The sequence below is a fragment of the Peromyscus maniculatus genome, chromosome 3 (genome assembly GCF_049852395.1).
Source record: "Peromyscus maniculatus bairdii isolate BWxNUB_F1_BW_parent chromosome 3, HU_Pman_BW_mat_3.1, whole genome shotgun sequence".
Classification (NCBI taxonomy): domain Eukaryota; kingdom Metazoa; phylum Chordata; class Mammalia; order Rodentia; family Cricetidae; genus Peromyscus; species Peromyscus maniculatus.
In genome coordinates this window covers 86,194,390-86,222,113 of record NC_134854.1, presented here as the reverse complement: position 1 = coordinate 86,222,113, position 27,724 = coordinate 86,194,390, and the positions used below count along the sequence as shown (strand labels likewise).

The 27,724-nt window shown below is 41.9% G+C and overlaps 1 protein-coding gene across 1 annotated transcript in view; it reads right to left on the bottom strand.

Moving 5' to 3' along the window:
- Positions 1–1,558: 1,558 nt before the first annotated feature.
- The window catches only part of Grid2 (glutamate ionotropic receptor delta type subunit 2), a 1,417,491-nt gene continuing 1,391,325 nt past the window's right edge, over positions 1,559–27,724 (bottom strand). Inside the window, exon 16 of the mRNA XM_042273420.2 lies at positions 1,559–3,669. Within this exon, the coding sequence (XP_042129354.1) occupies positions 3,511–3,669 (159 nt within the window). The 3' untranslated portion in view covers positions 1,559–3,510. The remainder of the gene's footprint in view (positions 3,670–27,724) is intronic.

The following is a 27,724-nucleotide window of genomic DNA, read 5'->3' as shown; positions in this document are numbered from 1 at the left end:
CAACATCTTCATTTGCCTCCCTGCTCTGACCTGTCTGCTCTTCCTCAGCCCCCACTGACCTGTAGAACATCTTGTTCCATCAGCATGGGCTGCCACGCCAGTGACAGCTTTCCCTCCTGGCTCAGGTCTGCTCTTTGCTGGGTCCTTTGGCCCAGTGCCTCTGACCTTGGGTGGCTGCTGCTTTGAGTCTGCCTGGCTTTCTTCCCGAAGCAAGTGGTGATTATGAACTAGACTAGAAGACATTGTTTGAAATTTTCAACTTGTTTTAGGTACTGAAACTGCAGTGTCAATGTCTTAAGGACTCTTCAGCCCTCTGGATGTTGTATTTGGTTAGCTAATCTCACTCACAACAAGGAGGAGATTGTGGATTATTTCCTACTCTACATTAAAAAATGATTAAAAGCTGGAATCAACGCTGAATGGATTTTTTTTTAAACCCATAACCTTCCTTCCTTGCTCTAGGATCTTGAGGAAGTAGGACAATAGAAAGTTATCTGTTTGGGGTCTGTGACTCTTCTGGGTCACAATTCTGTACATAACCATCATTGTATTGATCCAAGGTGACACTGAGAGAAAATTGAAGCTATTCTTGGGGAACATGGAACTGTGTTCTGAGGTTTGGAGAAGCTCATGGATTTTTAGGGGAAAGCTCTCCCTTTGAGAAAGGATTGTTGGTATCAGTGCTCCATTAGACTGCGACTTCCACTTAAACTACATAAAGCTAAAATGGAGTCAGGGTTTTTGTTTGTTTGTTTGTTTGTTGTTTTTTGAGACAGGGTTTCTCTGTATAGCTTTGGCACCTTTACTGGATCTCACTCTGTAGTCCAGGCTGGCCTCGAACTCACAGAGATCCACCTGCCTCTGCTTCACAAGTGTTGGGATCAAAGGCATGTGCCACCACCACCTGGCTGGAGTCAGGGTTTTATCCTGGGGTACATTAGGACACCTTTGGTAATACTGAACTTAAATCAGATCAGCTAATCCAGAGTCCATGTTAAATCACCAGCAGGAAAGTCCAATCAGGCTTGGCCATGCATAGAGACAAGAAAATGGTGGCGTTCTTCCCTGCTCCTCAGCTTAATGATGTGATGTGATGTGTGTGTATGTGCCTGGGTGGACAGACATATGTACATACATGTGCCTTTGCCCTTTGTGCATATATATATGTCTGTGCCTATGTGTTTATATATGTGCACTTGTGTATGTGTGCATGCACAGGTGCTTGTGCCTGTTTGTGTGTATGTTCATGTGCCTATGTTTGGGAATGTACATGTGCCTTTGCCTCTGTGTGTGCTTGTGTGTGTGTGTGTGTGTGTGTGTGTGTGTGTGTGTGTGTGTGTGTGTAAATGGGATATTTATGAATTGTTACCAGGAACAAATTTTACCTTCAGTCTGTTGGATAGTTAGAGAATAGACACGTAAGAATCATAATGCTAAAAGCTAAATTGATGTGAGGGATAAAAATGATATAAGAAGAAACATGTCATCACATTCTTGCTTTAATTCATATCTAGAAATTTCCCCTGCTAGTCCAGTTGTAATAGATCAGGCAGTCGTGAACAGCATGTACTTTATTTATCTGGGTGAGTGTCCCTTTTGAATAATCCATCACTTTATTTGGGGAGGCCTGTGCTTCATTAGAGAGGTTGGTGATTCCTCGGGCAGTGGTAGCCAAGGTGGTACCAAGAACTACCACAGTGTGGCTGCTTTCCTGGAACCAAGGATAAATTCTCTGCCATAAGCCTTAGGGGTAGCCTTCTGTGAAGGAGGCTGGCAGGTTCATCGTAGCCATGTGTTAATGGTGGAGTGTCTCTGTGGCAGTAGGGTCCTGGCTTTGCTCCTTAAACTTTACCTTTGTCATTCTGGAAAGCATTAGCATTTCCATGTGAAAACCAGATATCCAGGAAGTGATGACCTTGAACCTTGATCTTCTTTGTACCATTCCATGGTGCAGGGTAAAGGCTGGGTAAGCGTATGTCCTTGTGACAAATGCTGGTATTGTATTTGGTAGTAAGGATCAGGAACCTATAGTGATTAAGAACTGACAGCTAACAAGCTGCTTTTACAGTCTCGCTTCTCACAACAATCTTGTGAGGTAGGAACAGTAGATAAGACTTTTATTTTTAGTCTTCAAAGATCGACACCAAAGACCACAGAGTCTAAGTGATTTGCCCTTAGTCATAGTAAATAGAAGGACCCAAACTTGCTACCATGTCTTCTGACCTTTCAGTCTGCTTTTTACCTGTAAGAGTTTCCAGTTTGATTGCAGATTGGAAAAAGTGCTCTGTAAGTTGACATAAAACTTGTTTCCAAGTCAGGTGGCTTAGAACTAAAGCTTCGGTGACTAGTGGCTTCTGGATCACTACCTGCAGGGACTCCGAAGGAATGGGATGCCTGCAAGCTGGCTTTCAACTCTGAATATTAGAAGATCGTCGAGGAGTCGTCCTGGGCTCCCTGGGGTCAAGGAGCAGAGGTGTAATTCTCATGGCTGTCAGTGTACTGCTACAGCACACAGTAGGTTAACTTATCCCACCTCCTCATTGGATTGTAAACTTCTCAGGGCAAGAACATGACTTACTCGTTTTATTCCCAGAATTCAATGCAGTGCTAGATCCTTTCAAAAGTTAAGCTTGTAAGGTCTTTGTATGTTTCATGAACTTCTTCCAAATTTTGTTGGGAAGAGGTTGTTTGCGTGGAGTTGTGTAACTGGGGGAAACTCAGTTGTCTTGGTGGAAGGATGAAACATGCTAGCACTACAAACTTAAGGTAGAGAACAGCATCCAAGTGACCCTTGTTTACAATGAAAAAGATCCACTTTTTATGGATTCAAGTTAGAGGTTCTCCATTAGCCAAGAATCCATGGAAAACGTCTACGTTTTGGTCTCTGAGTAAAGGCAATGTCTTTTAGCATGGAGAAAATTAGACCTTTCGTAAATATGAATATGGTATTATTTTAGTAATATGGAGAGGACTCTATGACAAAATATGATTAATCATAGTCAAAACTGATTCAGTGAGAGTTGGAAGAGGGTTCTATTTTTCTCTGGTTAAGTTTGCCAAGGCACATTCTCCTTGGTCCTTCACATCTCCCTGTATCCTGGCTCTCACAAGCCTGAGGACCCAGGGGAATCTTGACCAGGTGGAAACTGGGAACAAGAGGACAACACTGTTGTGATTCAGACTTGGACCTCAGTGTGAATGCTCTTGACCAGACACATTGGCAAGCAGTCCACAGACAGTCCACGATGAACAAGGATCATCGTTGCCAGGCTAATGGGCTGGCCCAGGCTAGACTCAGGACCTGTGGCCGAAAGCAGCAGTCATTTGCTACTCTTCGACAGGGGAAGTGTAGCAGGTGTTACAGCCTGGTGAAGACAACTTCTTGAATGGAAGAAGAATTTTAAATTTAGGAGACAGTATATCAGCTCACCAGTTTGTGGTACTCAGGACCCAATGAGTCCTGAAATCAAGAGTTGGGTAAGGGCTCAGTAGCTCCGGGGCTGGTAGAGGTTATGGGTCATCAAGAGGCCTTCCTAGTTGTGAAGACTGGTGCAGGTCATGGCTGGATGCCTGGTTTTTCCAGGTATTACTGCCAAGTTTCAAACATGGCCTTAATGGCCAAGCATGGCTTCTTTCAGACATTTCGGTTTCATTTGGCAGGGCTGGAGCCTGTGAGGAAACAAAGCAGAGGGTCATATCAAGGTTGAGGTTGGATAAGGAATAGCTTTGAATGTCTTGCCACACTTTGTAAGGCTCTGCTTTGAAGGTCCACTGAGAAGAAGGAGGCACATGAAGCCAGCCCTACCAAACTTCTCAATTCTGGCTGCATGGGTTTCTTGGACCCCAGGCAGTCACCAGGAAGCGGAGCATATCAGTTGCTCCTGCTATATAACCTGTTTCAGGGAGGACTCTGGAGTTTGGCCAAGTTGAGATTAGCATAGCTTTGGGGTAACAGAAGGTTTGGGGTGCCATCACCAGAAAAAAAAAAACAGCACTGTCTTATATGGAGAGTAAATAATATGCTTCACCAGTGCTGGTCCTGAAGCCCAGTCAGACATGAAATCCTAGTGCCTGAGTACTCAGATATTGAATTTCATAGATTAACTGTTAGTGATTAGTTTTAGATCTTGCATAAGCTGACTTCTTCATAGCAAATTGTGTATTGATATAATTAAACATTAGTAGTTAGAAACTATACTACACATTTATATCATTAAGCCTAAATGACAGAATTTCTATTTTGCTATTAATCACAATCTACATGATAAATTGGATGATTAGGAGATATAAAAAATTATAATTAGCACCAAACAAAAAATATTACAAGAAAAGAAGTCAAACCATAGGAAATATAAAATATTTCATGTTACAATAACACCTGTAACCCAAGTATTTTTTCTTTTTCTTTTTTCTTTAAGATTTTATTTATTGTGTATACAGTGTTCTGTTTGCATGTATCCCTGCAGGCCAGAGGAAGGAGCCAGATCTCATTACAGATGGTTATGAGCCACCATATGGGTACTGGGAATTGAACTCAGGACCTCTGGAAGAACAGGCAGTATTCTTAACCTCTGAGCCATCTCTCCAGCCCAAGTTTTATATGTACTGTTTTAAATGCACTACCTGTGAACTACTTCTAAATCTTATTTGGGAGGTACTAGGGTGAAACAGTTGTTTACATAACCAAGCTAATAAGAATTTATTTTTCCTAAAGAGTTTTTATTGCTTACCTTTAAATAAAAAACAATAGGACACAAAGTTGCTTTATACATTTTTCTATTTGTAAAGATTAGAAAGAGGCATAACTATAAAGCATGAAGAGAGTTATCTCCATAAATAACTGCAATCCTTTTTATAGATTCCTTTGACTCTTTCTGATAAAGAGGCATTTGGGAACAAACGTGAAATGAATTCCACTTAATTTATGGAATGATGTTTTGGAGGAATTTTAAAAATTCAAAGAGTTATTTTCTGTGGTTCAGCTGATATTTTGGGTATGGTTATTAAGTTTTGGACTTTAGTTGTAATTTAATTGCATTTGGTTCAAGGGCTGTATTTATCTTGAAGTGACTAATAGGATCATGAAATACTTGTGCATTCAACTTGATCTTCTTAGTGATCCACATTAACTATTCCATTTATATGTCTTGGTAACATATGTCTTAGTGATCTCAGTAATGACCATGTGGAGGTCCCCTGTTTCTGAGGATAGATGTAACTTTTACCCAAATGATTCACTAAGTTTCTAGTCAGTATTCATTATTCACTATGTTTCTGCTTATAATTTAGTGACTTCCTTGTTTCTTGAAGCCCAAGACACATGTCTTACATGCCAGTCTTTAAATATCATAATTATAAAGTTTTAAAGTCATAGCAGGAATCTTGGACATGGGCACAAATCACATATCTTGACTTGAGCCAACCTCAGGAGGCGTCAGTTTCCTCCTGACTTCTGCATCTTTGTCAGGAGAGCTTGTGTCCAAGTCTCATGGTTAGTAAAACTTTTGCTCATCTTACACAGTTTAGAAAAGAGGAAGTGCTTTTGATTGTGTTAGCACAAAGGTAGCACTTACCAGTTAATTGAATTAAATATCCAGGGTTTTTTTTTTTCTTTTTTTTTTTTTTTTTAAGCAGTGTAAATTATTTGATTGAGCTCAGTGTGGAAACCATCCCTAAAGTCTCTGAAGACCTCAGAATTAACTAGAAAGTTCCTGAGCATGCCCTTTGAAAAATCAAAATAAAACAAAGAGATATTAGATCTTGTCAATAAGTAGGTTTGGGGAATACTGATCTTAAATAATCTTGTTGAACTGTGTTTGTGACATGAGACTATTGTTTTCCTTTGTGGTTCTGGAAGTAGAACTTCGGCCTCATGCATGCTGGGCCAGAGCTTTACCACTGAGCTAGTGCCCCAGACCTGAGCTAAGTCTTAGAGTATGTCTTCTTGACAGCCTGTAGAATGGTGCTACATTGAATATACTTTGGAAATTCTGGAGTAGCAACTAACGGGAACTGCTTGTTTTATTTTTTAATGCATTTTCTCTATAAAATGGAACAGGTTAATAAATTATTTATTTATTTACACATTGTAAACAAATTAAGCTAAATATTTTTGGAAAATAGGAAATGTGTAAAAAGGCATAAATTTTGACCTTAATAGGCTTATAACTTAATTAGGGAGATAGTTCTATCATATATAACATACCATTAAGCATTAAGATGCTTAATTCAATATTTGCTGATTCCTTCTAAGTATTGGGGTAAATAGTTCACATTAATGGATGCAGTTATTACAGAAAGGAAAATAAAATATTGGAATAACAGAAGAGAAAATCAAGGAGATTATGTGCTTTTTTTTTTTTTTTTTTTTTTTTTTAGAGTTTTGAAAGGTTGAATGTATCTCTTAATTAAGGAAGATTACACAAAACTTGTTGGGCCTTTAAGCTCCTAGAAACTGGAAGTAGTGTGAAGACAATACTTTGGCATATTGTAAAATGCCAAATATATTTATCACATATCTTGAGGCCTTTATATATAAGATCAGAGTGTTACAGAGGACAGTTCTAACCCATTTGTCCTCTACATCTACTAGCGTTCTCCTTACCCAGTTTTTTTTTTTTTTTTTTTTTTTATCATGAGCTGCTTGACTATTATCTGTGACTGGGATGGCAGAGATAGTGTTTTGTTTACTTTTATATGCTTGGAAATTAATGTGTTTACATCTACAATATCTGATGCATGGTAGATCCTGGTAAGTCTTTTCTGGCCATGTAAATATTAATGAAAAACAATTACAAGGCAGAAAATTGTGTATGCATATGCACTCTTAATTGCTGAGCCCTCTTTCCAGCCCTTCACTGAAGATTTTTAATGGAAATGAACAGAAATGTTGAAGTTCTAATTATGAAAAACATCAAAATGGTTGCAATATGTAGTTTGTGGTAAAATAAAGATGAATCAGGGATCATTTAATATTGTTTAAGCAATCTCATTGTGAAGCAATGAAGGCCTCGAACCAGACACAAGGTGTTATGACAGAAGGACACAGAATATAGATGCTAAGTGAATCGGTATCTGGATATGGCTGGAGAAGCATGAGTTGAAAATGGCTTTAATGACAATAGCTACAGTCTATGGAGTGTTTATTCATGGTTTCACACAGCACTTGCCTTAGTATTGAATCTTATTTATTCACCATAGTCTAGGAGATGATTATGGTTATCATTCTCATTTCAGTGATGAGAAAATGGTAGTGGCTCATAAAATTACCCCAAGACCACACCACTGTGAAGTGGGAGTCAAGGTGGCAGCCAGTCCTACTCACCCCCAGAGGCTTTAATCTTAGCACTGGTTAATACACAGCTAATTGCTTTTTGAGTGATAGAAACATTATGAGATAAGATTGTTTGGGGGATAGTAAGGTATTTGTGTCTTTGGAAAAGATGAGCACCCCAAACTAAGCTTCAAGTTTGACTTAGGAAATGATTAGCTTTGCAAATGGGCTAATAATACATCACTTGGCACATAGCCATTGTAGTCATGTGAAGGTCATCCTGCCTCTGTGAAGACAGAAACCACAGGAAGATGGAAATGTCTGCTACAAGCACACCCAAGCCAAGGCCTGGATGCATGAAGGCATGTTTCTGCAATCTGAGAGCATAATGCTGCTCAGGAGACTAATGATAAAGCAGAGTAGCTTCGGGTTCCAAACACTTCCAAAGCCTCCATATGCCTCTGATTTGGGGGTCACACAAAGGCTGGTATTTGCTTTTCTTCTTTGTCCTAACTCAGTGAAGATGTGATTCCTGTATAGCCAGAAATAATACAGGCAACTCATGGGGTAGAGTGCTCATTGCTGGACTTTTAATGTTGTTTTTGTATGTATCCTTTGGGAAAGTCTTCTATTGTTTTTTTCCATTTAGTTTTTTTTTTTAAATTACAATGTTGTTTTACACTTTGTGGTATTTAAATGTTAATCAGAAAAAAGTATATAAAACAATTGCAACCACATAATATACAGTGAGTTTTCACAGTGTATTTTTGATAAGGACTAGTTTTGAAGAGGGAAACAAGTGGACCCGACTGTCAGCCTGAAGCTCCTCATAGCATCAGTTCTTGTCACCTTGGTTGCTCTTTATCTCAGGACAGGCTTTTAAAAATGTTAATGACATGGCAAAATTTTATTTTTATGTTGTTGAATTGCTACAGCATCAGTCTTTCATGTGATGAGCCCTGGACTCTAAGGTATCTGAAATTATTAATTATTTCATGTTTAAGAAAACTGAAGGAGAAAACCCCAGAGAACAAGCTTCCAAAGACTATGGTAATTATTTAAGGCTTCAATGATGAGCTCCATCTCAACAGGACTTTGATTTTCACTCTCACTGGAGCCTGCTGGTGGAATGAAGCACTCGGTAAGGAAGCCTGTTGGACAGTGCTGGGCACTGGTCACTCAGAAACCTGACACACTCACCTCCGTGTGTGTCATCTTTTAATACGAAAAGTTTAGTTTGAATGTCTAATTTTGATAAACAAAAGCAATATGCAAAAATAATATTATTACTATGTAGGTATGCCTCTAGTGGAGAGATAATAAGTAAAAACAGAAGTAATTCAATCATAATAAGGTAGCAAAACACAGTAAAGGTAAACAAAACCCGAAACAAATATGATGGACTATCACACACACAATTATATATATTCTTTAAGTTGTTCATTGGGGGTATCAGCCTATAACTTTTTGGACATTGGACAAAATTTGAACACACTAACATACTGATTACAACCGTCGTTCATGGCAGAACAATTGCGCTGCCGTCCTGAATGTGCTTCTTTTGTGGTTTCTCTCTGCAAATTCATCTCTTTCTGTTCACTGTTGACTTACCTCCAAAGCACAGTTTAAAAGCCATTAATTTCATTGTAGGATTGCAACCAAGCCAGGCCTGGCCTTGTGCTTTCTGTCTCTGGGAAATGTGTTCTGAAATTCGGGACTGTCATCCTAAGGGGAGAGTGAAATGTGCACAGGAGACTGACCGTCATGACGTGATTTTAAAGTCTCTACCCTGTCAGAACTGGGGGGCTTCCTTCCCAAACTGAAATTAGCATAAAGAAGTATTGTCCTTGTCTCTTTAGTTTCGAGGCCATTTGCAGTAGAGAAATATTCATGTTTTGTATTTACCCTATAAAATATAACTTTTTTTTTTTTTTGCAGAGAAGTAACCATTTTTTTTCTTGAAATATATTAAGCACATATACAACATTGTAAGCATAAGCTGTGAATCTCACAGGCCTGGTAAGTGCAGGAGTGGAATTTAAATGCTGTAGCAAAGAGGTTAAAGCAATGCACAATTACAAGATTCAGATGTTAACACTAAACTCATTCACTTGGGACTCTGTTCTATTAGTAATTTTCTTCTTAACTCTTGTGAGGTACTAGTGATCACTCTCATGAGATGTTTTGTTGTTGTTGTTGTTAAGTGTACAGTTGTCTCTCTCTCTCTTTTACACACACACATAAATACAAACACACAGGCACTCACACATTGAGTCAAAGTCAATGGCAGTGGGTGGTTTATGTCAGGATTGGTTTTGACGCCCCTCTCCCAGAATAAGATAAATGTAAGTGATGAGCTCCTGGGGTTGGTTGAACTCATTTTGTATTCAACACTCTGCCTGGCCCCTTTCTCATCTCTTTCTCCCTGTCTTTGTATGTTCAAGCCTACTTGAGTTTCTTTTTTCTTTTGTAGAACTTGGTTCTTTTGATGTGCTGCAGGGCACGCCCTGCAGCAAAGAGTACTTGCCAGGAATCGGAAACATCAGCACACAGCTCTGAGAGGCTACTGTACAATAGCCAGCCCTGCAGCCCAAAGCAGAACCTTTTCTCTCTCTCCTAAAACAGCAATGCTCAGTGTATTCCACAACTGTGATTTTTAAAGGGACAAAAGCTCCACTATATAAGTGCAAAGCACAGATTTGTTGAGTATTTGACCTGGTTAACCAGGTAGTAATCTAACATGAGATGTGTCTGTATGGATAATATACACATTACTTCAACTGAATTTGTCCTGCTATTCTAAGTGAATTTATTTCTGCTCTACTGCTGCTGCACTGTCAATATGTGTGAGGACCGTGGTGTCAAGATGTGTGGGTCCTGGGTCACCTACTTCTCTCGGTTGTTTTCCTCCCAAATCGTGTAAGAGTGTGCAGTGCTTTAACAATCTGCTTGTGGACAAAGGTGAGCAGGATGAGGTGTAAGTATTGCAGAGCTACTGTTAGGGACACCGTCTACATCATCACCTCCATCTTTCACAGAGAGACTAGAGAGCAGCAGGCGTTAATCATTTCACATCCACGAGCAGCGCTTCTACCGCGGGAGTTAAAAACATTCAGTCAAGCTGTTACGTTCTACTGAAAACGTCTGTGTTTACTCACATAGGTTTTTATGTGACAAATCTTTCAGGACTATGTCACTGAATTAGAACTTGGAACTGAAAATCAAAGGAACAAAACAAAGCAGAACATAAGGGAAAATAGTGCAATTTAAGTTTATACACACACAAAAATGTATCCAGCCTAAAACTTCCAAGGAAAACTAAAATTTAAGTAACAGTGAACTTTAACTTTTCCCAGGCATTTAAAAGAAAGTTTTTTTAATCAAAAACAAACAAACAAACAAACTAATTAGAAAAGCAAGCTCGATAGAAATTTGGTGATTTTGTAAGTTGACTGACTTGGAAAACCATCCAGTATGACAGACACTTTTTTTAATTTTGCCTCGACATTGAGCTCACTCTCGTGTGAACTCACTGCCAGCATTACTGAAAAGCTGTCATTGCTGAAAAGTTGATCTCTGAAAAAATGCAAATTTATTAGCAAATATTTACTTCTCACCGTTTGGGATTCAGGTTTTTAAGCCCACTGCACACTAGTGGTATGTCTGTGCTTGTGACATTGCTGGAAAGATCTAGAGAAATAATTTTAGTGGCAATGCTACATTAGTTCCACATTCTCAACTTATTTCATGCTTAGGTGATAAATCAACCAACCAGAAGATCCTTATATTTTTCAACACTGATACACACACACACACACACACACACACACACACACACACACACACTTGTGTGTATAGATAAAAAAGTAAAGACAATTTTTCAAATACTGGCAGAATATGTGTCTTTAGAAAAAATATGGAATAATTCTTGTAACAAATTCACACACACACACACACACACACACACACACACACACACACACACACCCCAAAATGACTGCACACTCCCTTATTGACTACAGAGCATCCTGTTGCCTTCAGTGTGCTACTGAGTCACCACTGGCGGATCCATCCTAGGCTGAGCATCCTTTACAGCATAAAGAACCTCTGGCACTAGCCGGACTCCTGAAACTCATTGTCACCTGAAAAGCTCTTAAGGGCACAGGCACAGAGAAGAGAGCCACTGATGCACTCTTGTCCCAGTGGAGTCATAAATGCATGCTGTTTCTTTCCTCAAGATCACACAACATTTCTGAAATTAGATGCTTCCCAAGTGTTGGAGCTTAAATTTGGTCCGATGCACAGGCTCACGTTAGACACTCCAGTGCTTCAGTGTTCAGGGTGGCTGTGGCTGTACGAGTCAGCTCACACTGCCCATCCTGAGTCAGATCAGGCTGCCCATCCTGGCTTGCCACAGAGTGAAAGGCTGGCTTGTGACTCAGCAGTGTCTGTCGGGGCCTCCTGGGGCAGGGAGGATTGCTGTTCTCTGCACCACACTGATCCAAAGTAGATTGTGTATTTGGAGTAGAAACTCATCTTGCTATGGGTAGTTGTTTCCCGTATCCCTTTCCTGCAGAGCTGCTGTATTTGACCTACAAGATTTCAGAGTGAGTTGGCATTTATAAGAACAACACCTGGTCTATACTCTTATCACAGACGGAGTGTTCCTATTTTTAAAAATATGGAAAAGTCAAGTCAGGCTTTTGAAATGGACTGATGCATTTCAGGTCTAGAGGTGTTTCACTTTCGTTCACCAATAGCTAAAACTAGATTTCCTTGTTGTTCCACTAAAAATTATTACAGCTTTCATAGGGTATGGTGGCACATGCCTTTAATGGGAGGCAGAAGTAGATGGATATCTATGAGTTCAAAGCCAGCCTGGTCTGTGTATCTGTGAATTCTAGGCCAGCCAGAACTACACAGTGACAATTTGTCTAACAACAGCAACGTATTACAGCTATAGCTTTGCCAATAGGAATTGCTTAGGAAAAAAAGACACCCGTCAATATATTCAGATATTTTTCTCTTAGTAAATGACAATTGGGCTGGGTGGTGGTGGTGCACGCCTTTAGTCTCAGCACTCAGGAGGTAGAGGCAGGCGTATCTCTGTGAGTTTGAGGTCAGCCTGGTCTACAGTGTGAGTTCCAGGACAGGCTCCAAAACTGCACACAGGAACCTTGTCTTGAAACAACAACAACAACAAAAAAAAATGACAATTAAATTAGAAATAAGAGTCTTGAATTTAATATTTTAATTATGTTTTATATAAAACATTTAATTACAAAAGGAGTCGGAGGATACACTTGAGATAAGACATACCACTAGCTAATACAGAATGATCACATTACTGATTAAGTTTTATCAAATAAACATGTAGATTTTAGGTGTTAGAGTTATGCAGTAATTGAATTATTTGAAATCTTAGTCACTGTCTTCCAGAACTTCGTTTCTGTTTATTCTTTAACGCTATTTACTCAATTTAGTATTTTCAATTCTTTGCTTTTATCATTACTCTTTGAGGCCCAGAAAAAGAAAACAGTGGGCTGTGTGACTCTTGAGGTCATGACTTCCTTTTCGGGACTCCGGGGACCAACTATTTCCAATCTTTCTTCTATAATGAAGGAGATGGTCTTGGGGGTTGGTGACTGGAATAATCAGCACAAAGCTGTAAGAGCAGTCCCAACGCTGTCCTGTGTTGATCACCACACTGCGATGTCGTATGTACAGCGGACACTTACAAACCTCTTCACAGTCATACCACCACGAGACAGGCCTTCACAGATCTAGTAAAGTAGAGATGAGGAGACCTGTGAGAGAGGGAGGGCTGATTTTTAAACCGGTGTGTGTGCTCAAGGGCACCTCCTTTTCATGGACAGGACACATCGAGTTTGGCCTCCTGTTTCCCAGTGAGGCAGCTGCTGCATGTTTCCTTTCTCCATTTCATTGTCTTTCTCGCCTTTTCCTACCCTTGGGACGTAACTGGAGGACACCGTGTCACTGATGTTTCTGGTGTAGCGGACTTCCACTGTAACAGCGTGCAGCGCATGCTGGCTGTGTGGATGAACGCAGGTCTTCAGTCTCAGTCTACATCAGTGGTCCTCAGCCTTCCTGATGCTGCGACCCTTTCATACAGCTCCTCATGGTGTGCTGACCCCCCAACCATAAAACCATCTTCACTGCTACTTCATCACTGTAATTTTGCTACTGTTATGAATCGTCATGCAAATCTCTGTGTTTTCCGATGGTCTTAGGCAGCCCCAGTAAAAGGGTCCTTCAACCTCGGAAGGGGTCTGACCCACAGGTTGAGAATCGCCGCTCTAGGAAGTGACAACTGAATGGATATCAAAAGACTGAAATCTCTAAGCTGTAGAAGAGCTTTGAAACATATCTAAGGAACAGATATCTATGCTGTCTGTAATTTATACCAGAGCTATTCCACCAGGAGGGGGGTTCATGAAGGCAGACTGTGGTGATGGCACACAGTGGGTGCACTAGCACTCAGTGGGTGCACACGTGCTCCATATTATGTTGTTCTTGACTGTCTCCAATGTGGACTGAGATGTGTATGTGAAACTCACTCTTAGTTATTACTGTAGGTTGCTTTCACTTCCCACACATGTGCTGACCCACTGAATTTGTGCCAAGGTGCTGAATTTTTACACACAGCCATTGATGTAGGAGGTATCTCTGCATGGAACCCACACTAGCACCTCAGTGAGCTGTTCACTGTCCCAAGCTGAGATGCTGTTGCTTTCAGTTTTAATGGTTTTGCTGCCTCTGGTCATTTTGAGGAAATAAGATCATTTGGAAAGCCTAGGGTCCCCAGATCATCCCTGTGGAAACCTGTGGCCTTCCCTCTGTCCCTTTTCACCAAGTGCGATTGGCCCAGACCAATAACTTCCCCATTTTGTTTTATTTGTTTTTCAAGAAAGTGTTTCTTACTTTTCCTTCCAGATGCTTCCAGTTTCTCTCTGGCCTCTGTCTCTCCAGCTCTCCCATGTACAATGCTGAATTCTAGAAACAGCTAATACACAAACACACACACACACACACACACACACACACACACGCACGCACGCACGCACGCACGCACGCACGCACGCACACACGCACATGCATGCACGCACATACGCGCGCACACACCTACATTGAATAAATGTAGGTAAATTAAATAAAAAAGTGAGGTATTTTAATTTTTAAAAATTTACATCAGAGTATATGAGTGGGCCTGACCTGATTGGGAGCTCCTCAAGGGGTCTTGGCCCTTTCAGAAGCCCGGGAGGTCCCGTGGAAATGGCCACTCAGGTAGGAACTGCAGGAATGCAGGTCAGCAGATAGACAGGCACCTGCCACACAAGCATTCCGACAACCTTGTGAACTTGGAGGCGAATTCTGGGCTCGAGAAATGCAGTTAATTGATGTCTTGCTCCAGCTCTGGGAGACCTTGAGTAGAGGAGGCTTAGGTTCTCTGTTGCACTCTCTCAGGTATTTCTGGTATCAGCCGAATTCTACAATGCTATATGCTGGTCAATTGCATTTGCTTACCTCTAATTGCAACTCTTAACTGAGGAGTCATGTGTTTATTCCTGAGTTAATCGCATAATTTCCACATCAAGGTTTATTATATTTATAAAATAATCAGCCTCTACTTACTTAGTAATACAGATGTCAATGAAACAATACGGGACTCCTAGTGAAAGGATTTTTTATTTCCTGAGCACTAAAGCAAACGTGGGCTGTTCTATCACGATGAGTATACTGGTCTAGTTTAAGTCAGCTCCAAGCTTGAGTTTAAATTGTAGGTGTGTGCCCTTTAGCAAAATGTGTACTATTACATTTTCTGTCTCTTGAAACTTTTCACATATTGGGAATTTGTCATTAAAGTATAAATTAAGGGCCAGTAAGGTCGCTCTGTGGATAAAGGTGCTTGCCACCAAGCCTGAGTTCAGCCCCAGGAACTCATATGATGGAAGAAGAGAACTAACTTCTGGATGCTGTCCTTTGATGCATGCACACACATACACACACACACACACACACACACACACACACACACACACACATACATTTTAAAAAGTGAAAATGAAGTGATTTGTATTGGTTCCTTTTTGCAAGTATAATATACAAAGTTATAATATAAGGTGAGTTGCCTAAGCATCCTTCTGTATTTTTCTTTCTTTCTTTCTTTCTTTCTTTCTTTCTTTCTTTCTTTCTTTCTTTCTTTCTTTCTTTCTTTCTTTCTTTCTTTCTTTCTTTTTCTTTTCTTTTTTTTTTGTCTTATTGAGATTTTCTAGGGTGATCTTATCTTTTCGGTATGGGTTTTGGATTATCCCACCTTTTACAGTCCAGCTATTATTTATTGTGACAGTAATGTTTTGTGAAAAGAAACAAGTTATGTTTACAATATCATTACATATTTCTAAAATTAAATAATCACAACTGTGGTTCTCCAAACACTTCTGTTTATGATTAAAAGAAAAAAAATCTCTCCTATGAAAAGCAGCTTACTGCTGCTTGAGCCTCAGTCTGGGGCTGGTTGCCTTCTGACCTGCGAGGCCATCAGTGGCTGGCAAAGGTAAGTAGGGGTGTGATCTTGAGCGCTCTATGCAAGGACTTGAAGATGATGGATTAGAGACAGCAACTGTGAGTTCCTCTCATCTGGCGCTCAGTCCTCTGATCCTGTGGCTTTCTCCGGAGCCTCCCATTCGTGAAGAATATCATAGAACAACAGATGCGAGCACACTAAGGAGGGGAGGGGGATGGGGAGCGCAATCAAAGAGACAAGGCAAGATTTACTTCAAGGGGACCGCGGTTCCTTCACGTGAGCTGTTTTATGCAAAATGAGGCACAAATCACCTGCAGTCGGAAAACTTTGCCAGAGTGCCACACAAGTGAGAGAGCGAGTGGGCAAGCCGCACATTCAAGCGCTGCTTCTCGAGAAGCTTTGAAGAAAGCAGGCGGCGACCCCCATCCTCAGGCATAAATGAACTCTGAACAGACTCATTTGCCATGAAGGATGAGATGCGGAGATGCTGGCGCCTGGGGCTCTGCCTCTCTGCGCCTCCTTCCCTGAGTCGTTCTGGTGGGTTTTTGTGTCCCAAAGTTGTCCCTGTGCAAACAACAGGTTGAATATTGTAGGTGTGGGTTATTAAAGTGTCCCCGGGACAATGGCAGTCTGTGTCCCATTTGTAACGCTTGGATTAATCTTTGGAAAGTGCACACAAAATGTGACATGATGTTGGCTTCCAACATTACTCAGTCTGCATAGCAGCAAATCCTGCCCTGTCTCCCTGGAAATAAAACTCTGCAGACTGCCCCTGCCATCTCAGAGCGACCTATCATTTATGCTGCGGAGTGGGAACACCCCGGTAGCACGGCTGTGAGTGTGATTTTGTAGTTTGGAGAAACACTCACGATGGAAATAAATTGTTGTCTATCTTGTCCACAGATTTCCACAGGCAAATCCTATTTTTGTTTTGCCTCCTAGGGAAGAAATAAGAAAGCGTTCGCTTTCAAAGAGAGTTCCACATTAGTCTGGGATCATAACTGCTTCAATGACAAAAGCCCTGTTTGTCGCTTCATCCCTTTCCTCCTCATCATTCCTTTGTGACTTAAGTCTGAAGGGAAGTACTGTAAAAGAGCCAGTTCCCAAAGAATACACATCAAGTAATATCTCCTCTTCTTTTTTATGTCCCAGGAGATGCTAAAACCTTAAGGCTTGGTTTTATCTTTTTGACTTTGCATTCTTGGGAAAGAAGTAAACGGCATGGTGGAACCTGGAAGGGGGCCCTCAAGTCAGTATGTATAAGAACATCTCAATATTATGATTTTGAAAACTAATTAAGAGAGATGGGGGATGGGTGGGTTGGGGACTGAGAGTCGTCAAATGGAATTCCCATAGAACCAAATGGGACAATATTATCTCGTACTCAAGATCAACCCTCTGTGTAGGAGAAATCAAGATGCCTAACAAACTGGGAAAGATGTTCAGGCGTTCTCCAAGAACAGCAGTTTTTAAAAGGTCTGTGTTCGCTGTTGTTGGATTTAGGACAGCCATGTATTGTTTATTCATTTACTGCTCTGTATGATGGGGGACTGATATCAAAGAGACAGGAATGGCTTCCTGCAAATTCACAATGACTTCTGTCCACATCAAAGCAAGCTGATGCTCACCCTTCGTGTAGAACACACTTTTATTTCCATGTTCATTGCTTTTCAATAAGTCAAATTCAGAAATTGCAAATATGAAGCCAGCTTATGATTAAAATACTGTCTTAATTTGCTTGGCAGAGTGAAAGTCAATATATGATAAAGTCTTTTCTTTATTTAGAAAATAAACCACTTTTGATGGGGGTGGGTGTGTAGTGGATACAGAGGGCTAAAGCTATAATCCGTACACAGGGGTTCAGAGTTCACCTAGAAGAGTGTGACAGGGCTGTGAAGGGGTCTGTAGATGTGGCCCCATTAGAACAGGTAATACCTTGGCTGTGACACTTACAGGTGACCCTGAATCTGGCTCTTCTCTACCACTGGGGCAGCATGGCCTGGAAGGGGAGTGGACAGGGCTCACAGGTGACCTTGTTGCATAGACCAAAGCCTGCACCTGGCCTCTTGTGATGACTTCCTCCATGGCTTGCTTTTCCACCTGCCGTGTGTTTGCTCACACATCATCTTCTCACACGAGTGGTGATTCAGAATGTCCTGACTTGGGACTGTGGGATTTGAGACATAGTCTTGTATGCTACGGGCTGGCTCCAAATTCACTGTGTAGCCAAATTTGGCCTCAAAACTCCTGATCCTCCTGCCTCTATCTCCCAAGTGCTGGGATTTCAATACCATCCCTGGCTGTGCTGATATTTATTAAGCTGGGGTACTAAATACTGTAAAAAGCGACATCAAGATTATCACATAAAGAAGTTGGTTGGCACTGGGTGACGTGGCACATGGCTTTAATCCCAGCACTTGGGAGGCAGAGGCAGGGGAATCTCTGTGAGTTTGAGGCCAGCCTGTTTTACATAGTGAGTTCCAGGACAGCCAGAGCTGCAGAGCTACTTAGTGAGAAACTGTCTAAAAAGCCAGGAAGCGCCTCACCACCTGAGCTTTGGACAACAAACTGAGCAAGTTCAAGAAAAGCCCAAGCTGTACAAAACATGTAAGAGACCCGTGCTGTGTCAAGAGCTTTGGGGCCCTTTACTTTTCCCTCAGCTCTCTGGCCCACTCTCCTATTTTTAGGAGAGCCTTTCCTTTCTGAACAAACTGTCTCTATGTCTATTTCAAAAACGTTTCCCTGGTCCATTGCATTCATTGCCCTCAAACTTGAGAGCCTGAGTACTTAGCATGGGCCCCTGGGACACTCTGAAGGGGCCTTCTGAACTTGGGTTCTCACCTATAACACCAGTGGTGGGAAGCATGAGTTCTGTTGTTGGTTGGCCAGAGATAAAGGAGGATGTTGCAAACTATGTGGATGGGAAAGAAAAGAGCCCATTTTACAGTTGGCCAATGCCATCATCAGTTTGGGGATGTCAGAATAGAAGGAGACAATAACACCAACAGAATAAATGAGAGTCCTAGATATGGCCAACCAAAGTGACTTCGAACTGACCCTGTAATGCACCTTCTGGGACTCACAAAGGCAGTATGTTTTAAATAGATGGCTGTAATGGACCAATCATTCAGGCACTCTAACAGGCTTGAACATCGAGTTTATCTGCTACTATGGGGAAATAGAATAGGTTTAAAGTCATACTTTTTTTTTTTTTCAAAAGAAGGCTAGTCTTTAGAAACGTTATTACTTGTTGAAAACAATTTAAAACTAAAATTTCAACAGATGGAACCACAGCGCCACCATCTGGCTATACAGATGGCAGCAGGCATCACAACAACAGGAAGGGAAATGTGGTCTTGAATTTGTCAATTCACTTTAAAAATTAAAAAATCTTTTAAATCGTAGCACAGGATAGTGATTCAGCTAATTAGATGGATAAAACAGGAGGATCGCAAGTTCAAAGCCAGACTGGGCTACAGAGTGAGTCCATAGCCTGGAAAACATAGCAACCCCCACTTTCACAATAAGAAATAAAAAGGATACAGCCCAGGGGTGGGCGCTTGCCTAGCACCCGTGGGGTCCTAGGCTGGACAAAGTTAGGAGTCTAGTAAAGTTAGCAGTCTTCTTTGCTTCTGATAGAAAATAAATGGCTTTTAACACACTCCCTTTAACCTGGGGTTAGTTTGTTGCTATTTGTGTAAACAGGCTGGCCTCACTGATAGCCCATCTGCCCGTGGGCATGGGGTTTGATAACGTGGCTGACATTCTTCAAGTTCTGTAGCTGATTAAGATGAAACACAGCCCAATAATAGAACATGTTTGACCTTGACTTAAGGTGCACACTTAAAATTCTGCTTTTGGACACACATTTTATAGTTCTTTCCATTTATCTGAAGTCCAAATGTCCTTTGAAATAACTTTATAATTGTAGTTTTGTGAATACAGACAATCTCTAAGCACTGGGGTGATACTATCTGTGTTTTCATCAGCACACTCTTATCAGACTTCTTATGATTGGCTTTAAAGACAAAAAGTCAGGTTTCCCTATAGTCCTCACTCATGTAGAATCTATCTTTTGACTGACACATGTTGTTATTATGTTATTATACCACTATTTGGAGATGACTGTGAACAAGGACCTGAGCTAAGGGCTTTACATTGATTGAAAAATAAATACTGTCAACAGTGCTCTCAGGAATGTGGTCACCATTTCTACTTTATAGATGAAGAAAATGAAAGAGACTCAGGGTAGCTTGCTTAAGGTAGTACAGTCGACCTATCACTTCCCAGAAGCACCACATGGGGCCTAGGTGAGGAGCATTGTCAAGGAGGTCACAGGAAAATTGATTGTGGATTCCAACCCTGTGCGTGTGCGTGTGTGGTGTGCCACGTCCTACAAGTACACCAATATTGATTAGACTATGCAATAAAAACAAGGCTTGTGACAGAATGAAGTTGTGATGGTGTTCTGACCAATCGGCGGCTTCATTTGGTTAGGATATGTGACCTACTGATTTCTATCTACACTGTGAAATGATTAGATGAACTAATACCCAACCCCTCATACACTTACTGTTTGTGTGGAAACTGGGGCTCTTGTTTTCTTATCCCGAGATTTCAGTTCCCAGTGTTTCACTGGAAAAATATGTTTTCAAGGTCCTGCTGCGTAAGTTCACCTGGGTATTTGACCTTCTTATCAAATACGATGATCCTAGATCTGAAGATCATCTTTTGTCTCATACTCAAACATTTCACCCAGTCTGTGCTCCTGCAGACATCCTGCCTTGAATCTTTGTTTGACGTTCATCTTCCTACAGCCACACTGGCAGCCATAACAGACATTGTTAGTCAATGCAAGATTCAACAATCCCTAAAGTAATAACCAACTGCCTTCCCATACTCCATGCCTGTTTTGGTACTAAGGAAAAGTATCAGTGAAAAACGAATCACTGTACAAATCAGTGAAAACCTCTGGCCCCAACTTGTATACCTTCGGTGAATGGAGAAAGTCACAAGACATGGGGAAATAATGTGGTCTGTTTGGAAGCCATGTAAGGGGAAACTCCATCTGGCAAAGAAGATGGTCTGAATTTGGGGTGCAGTGGTTAGAACCAGTCTCACCTTGGATGCTGGCTTTACTTCTTAATTCTGTCCTCTAGGCAGACCCATGTTTATTATCTATGATCCAGTCACCAGTTCTTTTTTCCCAATATGCTTTGTTTTAGATTTTACAGTTATCTTTTTAAAAGCCTATTTATGTTTAGACAGCTATAAAGTTCCCTAATGTCCCTATCCCTTTGTGGCAGTAAGGCCAGATGCTCAGCAAAACTGCTTTGACTGACCAAAGGACAAGCCAACAGAACATGGCTAGACATATCTTGGGTTACTTTAGGTGTGATTCAAAATAGGCCTGAAGTTTTCCGTTATTCCTCCCATCATCTTCCATGTGTTCCCATTACCTCACCATTCACTTGGATTTAAAAGTGCTAATGACAAATTCCCAGAGCAGAATAAAGCCATCAGATTGAGAGCCAGGGATCCAGTTTAGGGGAGGGGACTAGAGCCTCTGACGAGTCACTAGAAACCCAAGGCCTTTTGATGGTAGCAAGTGCTCTACCACTGAGCTGTATTCTTGCATTTCCATTTCTTCTTTTAATTTTCCATTTTTTCTCTCATTGAAAATAAGCTTTTTTCATATAATATATTCTGATTATGGTCTCTTTCCCTCTACTCCTCCCAATTCCTCCCTCCCTCCCCTCCTTTCCAGATGAATTTGCTTTCTGTCTCTCTTTAAAACAAACAGGCACCTAATAATAATAATAATAATAATAATAATAATAATAAAATAAAATAAGAGAGGTAGAAAAACAAGCATATTGGAATATGACAAAACAACCAAACAAGAAAAAGAGCCAAGGAAAAAGCAGAAGACACGCAAATCGATTCAGAGACACACATGTTCACACACCCAGGAATCCCATAGAAACCCCAAGCAGGAAGTCACAATATATAGTCAAAGGATCTTCAGGGTAGGAAAAAAAATGAAAGAAAAAAAAAAACAACAACAATAAAAATTCCTTGACTTAACATTATGAGACAATGAACCTCTAAAGATGCCCATGAACTCGTTTTTGTGTTGGCCCTCTTCTGCTGGACATGGGGCAGGCCCTTAAGAGTGGTTGTTTCGCAAGCCGGGCGGTGGTGGCACACGCCTTTAATCCCAGCACTCAGGAGGCAGAGGCAGGCGGATCTCTGTGAGTTCGAGGCCAGTCTGGGCTGCCAAGTGAGTTCCAGGAAAGGTGCAAAGCTACACAGAGAAACCCTGTCTCGAAAACCAAAAAAAAAACAAACAAACAAAAAACAAAGAGTGGTTGTTTCCCCAGTGAGGCTCTTGGGAGAAAACCGTTGTCTCATTTACACATGGCTACCCATGAGAGACAGCTTTTAGTTTAGGGATGGGGATATGTGTCTGCTGCTCCAGGACCACATCTAGTGCAGACCCATGCAGGCTCTGTAAGTTCACACATGTGCCAGCCCCGACGTGTCTAGAAGGCCTTGTGTGTCACATTTTTGAATTAGTCCTTTGGGATGTTCAGTGTATTTTGATCATATTCATCCCCCCTTCCTCCCTACCCCTCAGCTTGGTGGTGTGTGTTCTTAAACCTGTCAAGTCCAGTTTGTGCTGCCTGTTTTCTTGGATGTGTGGCCCTCTACCGCAGCAGAGTTGACCTGCCAGGGACCACGCTGTCAACAGAAAAGAGACTCTCTTCCCGGCAGCTGTCAGTGGACGGTGGAGTTTCAGTTAGGGGTGGGACTTTGTGCTGGGGTTTTGTGTGGCTTGACCTTGTGTAGGTCTTGTGCATGCTGTCACAACCACTGTGAGTTCACATGCGTACGTGTCCTGCTGTGATTGGAAAGCACTATCTCCTTGTGCTCACCCACTGCCTCGGGCTCCTACAATCATTCTGCCTTCTCTTCCCTGATGCCTTTCCCACCCCCAACCCCCCACCTCCCCCAGTGCTCGGGGGAGGGCTGCAATAGAGATGTCCTGTTCAGTGCTTCTTTCAGTGCTCATCAGAGAGACGTCTTTGGAGAAAGGGATTGACACAGTTGGTCAAGGGACAGAGGGAAAGAGACTGTGGAGTGCTCAGTCCTAGATGGGACCAATAGACCACACTCCATCCTCTTCTCTTTTTGTTCCCTTCTCTCTTCTCTTTTCCTTTCCTCTCCCTTCTTTTCCCATCGCTCTCCCCCTCCCCCTCATGCACACAAACACAAACATGTTCTCACAAGGTAGCCTAGATTGCCCTTCCACCCACAATCCTCTGCCTCAGCCTCCCAGCTGCTGGTGTGCATTTTGGAATATGGGTTCTGAATCATCACATAAGAGACAATCCTCTGGTTCTCTATATTTTGTGTGATTCAGAAATATTCTACTGGGCCAAGCCACTGAGGTTTTGGTGGAGGAAAGGGACGTAGTTTCTTGCAGATGGACTCATTTCCTTGAATGTGGCTTCTGTCTTTACTTCACATACTATTGGGCACTATGTTAAAGATGGATTTTTGTTTAGTACTACTCCGAATGGTCACTCTACTACTTTTGCATATTTATATTAAAGCTACAACTCCTGGATAATCTGTCAACTATGCTTTCTCTGCATACACACAAAGGCTGCCAGAGATGATTGAAAAATTCTATCTATGTAGACCAGGCCATCCTAAGGCCAGCTGAATCGTCCACAATGAACACTGGGCCCCTCTGTTTCTCTAATGAGTTCCCCTATTCTTTATTCTTACAGCGTTGAGCATTCATCTTCACCAGTGATCTGCAAAAAACAGAATCCAGCAGAGTTTGTGTTCACTGTCCTGCTACTGAACCCAGAAGGTTACATGTAAGCATATCTTCCTTTGGTGTTTCTTTGACATCATGATGAGATTGTCATTGCTTCCCTGGAGGACTCGTGCCGTGGACCTCACCACATTTTACATTTTTATTCTCCACCTGTTGCTGCATCTTCAGTGTTCCTTATGACAGTGGCCTCCTCATTTGCATAAAAATCCTCAAGTCTCCCCTACTCTAGTACAAGTAAGCAGATAAATGCGTATTCTTCAGCCTTTCTTGCTTCATCATCATGCTGCAATCTCCTTATTCTTCCTCTTCCACATCTATAGCCTGGCTTTGCTTTCCAGCATTTCTAACCCTCCTCCTCCTTCTGAATACTATTCTTACCAAAGTCCTTAGGCCCTTTCAGGTTACTGGTTCTAGTAGATAGCCTGAGGTTCTCTGTAGGTAGTATTCAGGTTCTCTGAGTACCTCACAAGATTGGCTGACTATTCCTACTGAAAAAAAAATCCTTCTCTTGACCCTGGGGGCCGCTCATTCCCCTGTTCATTCTCCCTGTTCTCTATCAGCGACTTGTTAGATTTTTAATGCATGCTTTTCTCCTTTGATAAGGCTCCTCACCCTTGGCTCTGTTCTCCAATGAACTTGGTGTTAAAAAGGCACACATATTCCTCACCTCATTTATCACCTCTTCAAACTTAGTTGCTTCGGGGTATGCCTGAAACCCAGACCCCTGATCCCATTCCCTTCACAAGTCTCTCTTTCTACCTCTCCCCTTGAGACTAGAATTCTATCCTCTCACTGGAGTACTGCAAGGATTCCCAGTAGGACAAACCCTCACATCTTGTCCCGCTCCCAAACTGTCCCCTTGGGCAGGGACACTGCCTCTTTGAGACAGGAATATGATCAGCCACTACTTCACGGTCAGTGCCCACAAAGCATTTCTGAAAATGCAACCTACAGATTCTCCGACAGACTTTATGAGGAGCCAGGATCTCTCCTGCTGCTTCCAGCAACTCTCAGTTCATTTCTTTTCCATCCATTTCCAGCTCGGCTCTCCCTGTTCCCATCCTCGGAACAGGTGATGTTCCCTGACCTCAGGTCTCTGTTCATGCTGGCTGTCCGGTCTGAACGGTCCCTATTTCCTTTGCCTGGTGAACTCCCAGTAACCCTTCTGGTTTAATTTGGAATCTGATCCTCTTGGGAGCTTTGCTGAGCCATGTTCTGAGTTGCAAATCACCTTTTATGTCCTCAGTGATAGCACCTATGACAGTAAATGGCCATGGCCTGTAAAGTTGTCTATCTGTCTTCCCCAGGAGACTGTAAACATCACCTTGATTCTAGTAGTCACAGCTGTTCAGAAATGGACTGGGTTTTGTAAAAGGCACGCAACCCAAATGGCAGGTGGGTGACGCACTTAGATTTTTACAGTTGTGTCATTTTCTGTCCTTACAGTTCTTCACAGGCCGTATGTCCCACCCAAGCTACTTCATCTTCCTGAATATGAGCTGTGCATCTGTCCTCTGTGATGTGCATCATCCCTTTGCCTTTTTGTAAAAAACATGTTTCTCTGTACTGCACATGTGGACATTACATTCAGTTTTTAAGGCCGGCTTCCAAAACCATCCTCCCCACAAAGTACTTTATCATCCCAGGTGAAAGAAGACCTGGGCTTCCTCTGAATTCTCAAACCTTATGGGCTATTTCAGGTATCAGTCAGACATCTTTTTTTTATAGTGGTCGTGCTGTCTTCCAAGAAAGCAAGATCTGGGAGAGTAGCCTTGCTGTGGGATGTCTTTCTGTATGCTGTGAATCTGTATTGCTCCCATTGGTTAATAAATAAAGCTGCATTGGCCTACAGGAGGGCAGGATGGAGCCAGACGGGAAATCCAAGAGAGATAGAGATGGGGGAGGCACTCTGAGCCGCTGCCACAAGAAGCAAGATGTGAGAGAACAGGTAATGCCACAAAGCCATGTGGCAAAACATAGATTAATAAGAATGGGTTGAGTCAAGTTGTAAGAGAGAGTAAGTAAGTAAGTAAGTAAGTAAGTAAGTAAGAAAAAAGCCTAAGGCATAGGCCATACAATTTGTAATTAATGTAAGCCTCTGAGTGATTATTTTATAAGCAGCTGCAGGACTGTGGGTGGGAGAGCTTTGTCCAGAGAAGCTTTCGGTTACACAGCCTTCTCTCCCTTCTCTGAAATCTTTGTAATTTGCTGTGTCAGTTTTCTGGAATACAACAGAGTCTGCTTTGTGGTGGAGTTGTGCAGAGACATGACACCCTTGAAATAAAACAATACCTTTGAAACAAGAACAGTCTCAAGTCTGAGTGTCTGCAGTGCCTGGTGTGTGTGTGTGTGTGTGTGTATGTGTGTGTGTGTGTGTGTGCACGTGCACATGCACATGCCTCAGTGTATGTCTAATGCACTCACAAAGTATAAAAGAGATGTCAAATACATCAGCAAATCAGTTCTTTCTCATCTTTTCTCTGCGTGACTTTGTAGGACTTCCCCCCTTTTTTTTTTGGTTTTTCGAGACAGGGTTTCTCTGCGTAGCTTTGCGCCTTTCCTGGAGCTCACTTGGTAGCCCAGGCTGGCCTCGAACTCACAGAGATCCGCCTGGCTCTGCCTCCCGAGTGCTGGGATTAAAGGCGTGCGCCACCACTGCCCGGCCTGGACTTCCCTTTTGAAAAGCTATAGTGCTCTTTCCTATAGCCCACATTTATTTATTTATTTATTTATTTATTTATTTATTTATTTATTTATTTATTTATTTATTTATTTATCTACCTATATATCTCTCTATTTATTTATTTATTTATTTATTTATTTTTCATTAGTAAATAAGCAACAGATTTCCTTCTAGCATTTTCATACAGTCTTCATTTGGGTTGATTCTGCCCCACCCTGCCCCTTGACTCCTTCTCTGTGGCCTCTGCCCCCACTGCATCTTCCCACCCCACACAGGATCCCCTTACAACTTGCATACCGTGTGTGCTCTCTTACCTTTCTTACCTTCATATCTTAAAGCCTCCTTTGTCGCTCTTGTGGGCCCTTTTCTAGTGTTCTGAACTCTCTACACACTGACTCTCACAGAAACAATACACATAGCAGGAGAAGCTAGGACCCATACATGAGAGAGAACGTTCACTATTTGTCTCTCTGAGTCTGGGTTACCTCATTCAAGAGTTTCTAGCTCCATTCATTCTCCTGAAAGTTTCATGAGTTCTTTTTTTCTTTAAGGCAGAAGCATCTCTTTGGTGTGCAGGCGCCACATTTTCATTATCTACTTCTCTGTTGGTGGCTGTCTAGGTGGATTCCATTCCATTGCTGTCATGAGCAGAGCAGCAATAAGAACGGATGTTCTAGTGGCTAGGGTCTGCAGTCCCTGGGGTGTAGGTGTCAGAGTCAGCCCCTACTGTTCAGCCATTTCCTCTCGGGTTTTTTTTTTTTTTTTTTTTTGTCACTCATTGCTTGTGTAGTCTCCCTCTGTATCTGCAGTTGTCAAAGCCTGCTTCCTGAGCTTACACACTGCTCCTCTGGGGCAACTGCCTAGCATTTCCTGTCGGAAGTATTCAGGAAAGGCTTCACCTAATGCCCCTGCTGTTAGCGAGTGGACCATAGATATGACGGACACAGTTAAAGTGTTGATTGGGTTCACCAGAGAAAAGAGTATAGTAGAGTGGAGAGCCAGAGGAGTGGGTTTGGGAGACCTGTAGCTACAGCAGAAGCCATAAAAAGGGACTGTGGCATTGGAGCAAGAGAGTGCATGCCGTAGGGGTTGGTATCCTAATATGTCCAGGGGTTGGTATCCTAATGTGTCCACTAGAGGGCACTAAGAGAAGAAAAGGGCCAGAAATGTTGCTGAACTATCAGCAAGGATGACTGTGAATGGGTTTGCTGGCATGTGAGTAGGGGGTATAGGTGTGCTGGCTTGTGATGAGGGGGATATCTTTGGTGGCATGTGGGTTAATCTGGCAGGGGAGTTATTGAAAGCTGTTATGTCTTGTAATTCACGATATATAACCACTTATATTCATCTTGCATAATCGTTATTTTCTAC